Source organism: Sinocyclocheilus anshuiensis, unplaced genomic scaffold (assembly GCF_001515605.1).
Source record: "Sinocyclocheilus anshuiensis isolate Anshui unplaced genomic scaffold, SAMN03320099.WGS_v1.1 scaffold612, whole genome shotgun sequence".
Taxonomy (NCBI): domain Eukaryota; kingdom Metazoa; phylum Chordata; class Actinopteri; order Cypriniformes; family Cyprinidae; genus Sinocyclocheilus; species Sinocyclocheilus anshuiensis.
In genome coordinates this window covers 92,574-95,519 of record NW_015554098.1, presented here as the reverse complement: position 1 = coordinate 95,519, position 2,946 = coordinate 92,574, and the positions used below count along the sequence as shown (strand labels likewise).

Below are 2,946 nucleotides of genomic sequence, written 5' to 3'. Positions count from 1 at the left end.
AAAATTCTTCTGAACATTAATTAATCTTAGGTATTCCAATATTTAATAACATGTTGTTAAAATCGAAAGTTGCAACTGTGTTATTTAATGAGCTAACATGAACAAAGACTTGTATTTTTTTAAACAAAGATTAATAACTTCTGTAGCAAATGTAGCTATTGCTCATTGTGAATGTTAATGCATTAACTAAGGTTAACTAATGAGGTCTTATTGTAAAGTGATACCTATTGGTCTTTATAGTTCTTTTGCACTTTAATCTGTGTAAAACTTTTAACTTTATACATTTTTCTGTATTGTTTTATTGCATTTAAATGTTCAGTTATTTTTGTTATAAGAAAAAAGTTATTAAACCTGTCATACTGTATTATGACAGCACTTTTTTTTAAACTAAATTTCAATATCGTGACAATACCGCATACCGTGATAAAAGCATTAGCAATTAATCGCAACATGAGAATTTGATACCGGCATATCCCTACAGTACAGTAATACAGTCTTTCACAGACATGTTTAAACTCAATAAATATAACAACACATTATATAATGTTTTTACTTTTGCATTTACTACTAGATTTATATATTTAGTTGCTCAAGCAATTGGCAAAACATTTAAACTACTTTTCTTATGTTATCACAAACTTACCATTGACAGAAATAGTCAGCTCTACTGCCTTTTTCTTTTGCATTGAAATCTTTATTACAAGCTATCCTGCGGTTCATAAAGAACTTTGTTTTTCTACCTTCACAAGTGCCAGCTATTGCCTTGTTTATCTAAAAGTGATCTTTTCCTTTAAAACTAGCCAACACAGTAGACTTTAATAATATGCATTTATGGTGTAATTACTACATTTTCGTGTCAATCCATGTTCATATTTACTGCAAACAATGCGCTGTTACTTTAATTCAGCGCTTGCAGCGCAGCAATAGACTCGGTGTATAAACGGTCTCTGCACTGCTGCAGACGCGCCGCTACTGGAACGCACTGCCGGACCGTAACCGTGTGCAGTGAATGCTTTATTAATCCGTTAACATGAGCGTGGAAAAAATACGCACTGCAAACGGAGTGTGTGTGTGTGTGTGTGAACTTGCCATTATGTGTGCGCTCTGCCAGTGTGCATGAGCGCTCAGTCTCCAGGAGAGCGTGCGAACGCTGAATGGTTAAACACTGGCAAGAATTAAAAAGAGATGCCATTTATAAACTTTAGTGACGATGTGACACTGCCTCGACTATGCAAGTGAAAATTCCTGTCAACTGTGCAGCTCGCTTATAGACCGACGCGATGTGTGGTGATTTGAAGCCAATTGCATATTTTGAGAGAGAGAAAGAGAGAGTGCACGCGGTGATTCACTCACGCTGTTTGTGAAATTATGTCTCACACAAGGTTTTCAAATTACTTTATAAGTTATTTAATGAAAAAATATGAAAGTGAGTACCTCACATTCAGTATTATAATTATTTCACCCGCGCCGGACAGAGACTGAGATGTCGTGCCAAACCTCTCACGGCAGCGTCATCAGCTTGAGATCGGCATTTTAGAGACCGCCGATCAATCATCCCAACGTTATTATCGGCCGATAGTGATCGGTAGCTGATCAGTCGGAGCACCCCTAATAATAAATATACACAGTACACACACACACATATAGTATGTAAACAAACTTTTATTTTGAATGCGATTTAAGCGTTTTGCAGCCCTACTGCTTTGCTTTGCTTACAGCATTTTTATTATAAACTGGCCTTTTTCTTCAGGAAAACATTTAAAGTGGATGATTTGCTGTCCAATTTGGAGAAAATGAAAGGGGAGCCCGAGTCTCAGAGGTACTGGTCTTCTACAGATATTTTTCATGCTGTGTTGTTACACAGATATGAGCCTAAAGGTTGGAATACACTACACAACTTTTAACATCTTAACAATAGGCATCATAGGCTTGCTGACTTTGTAAATGGTTACAGAGGAAAAACTGGGCTTTATACACTAAACATACTCAGGGCTTAAAGTTCTCTGGCACCGTGCCGGATCTCCGGCGTGCAGCGTTTGGCTGCAGAAAAAAAATAGTCCTACATTTAAAAAAAAAATCTTGTTGATTGATATCACTTTCGAGTCCATGAGTTCGCCTACCAATGGTATGAGAGGAGCACAGCTTTCACTCTCAACCAAGCTAACATTACTAGCAAATCAGAATGTTTTGCTCTTATAAACATGAGACGCGCATAATAGTATCCAATTGCGGAGTCGCAGCCCTGATGAATGGAACTCTCATCCAAACTAACATTACTAGCCAATCAGAATGTTTTGCTCTTATAAACATGAGACGCGCATAATAGTATCCAATTGCGGAGTCGCAGCCCTGATGAATGGAGTGCGACAAAAAGCTGCGAGGCGCAGTGGTCAAAGATGTCCATCTAGCGAATGTTTACATAGAATAACTAATTAAAAAGCAGCGGAGCTTTGTAAACAGCTCCGAGTAATCATGTCATCTCCATAAAACGATATGATTGTTAGAACAAATTTACCGGGAAATTTTGAAAAGGTCCTGTTCACACATGATCTCTTAATGGTAACTTACTGGTAATTTACCAGTACTGTATGTGTGAAAGGGGCTAAACTCTTCCTCTGTATATGCTGTGAATTTGAATTGCTTAACATTCATCTGGAAAAACTGTGCATTATCTCACTAGATTTGTAACGTAAATCATTTATAAACCTTTGCCAACACAGGAGAATACATCACAGGGCTCGCAAAATTTCGAAATCCCTGGTAGCCCTTCGGGCAGGCATTCTTCAGATTTTGGTAGCCCAAAAATGAATTTAACTAGCCTGAATAAAAGATATTGTATTTTTTCTTCAAATAACAAGTCAAGAGAGTAGGGGTGCAACGGATCACAAATCTCATGGTTCGGATTATATTACATTATCATATCACATTTTGAGTCACAGATCGGAT

The 2,946-nt window shown here is 37.3% G+C and overlaps 1 protein-coding gene across 1 annotated transcript in view; it reads left to right on the top strand.

Moving 5' to 3' along the window:
• LOC107669539 (polycomb protein suz12-B-like) overlaps positions 1–2,946 on the top strand; it is a 19,135-nt gene that overhangs the window by 2,550 nt on the left and 13,639 nt on the right. The window contains exon 4 of the mRNA XM_016461811.1: positions 1,751–1,819. Coding sequence (XP_016317297.1) covers positions 1,751–1,819 — 69 coding nt within the window. The remainder of the gene's footprint in view (positions 1–1,750; positions 1,820–2,946) is intronic.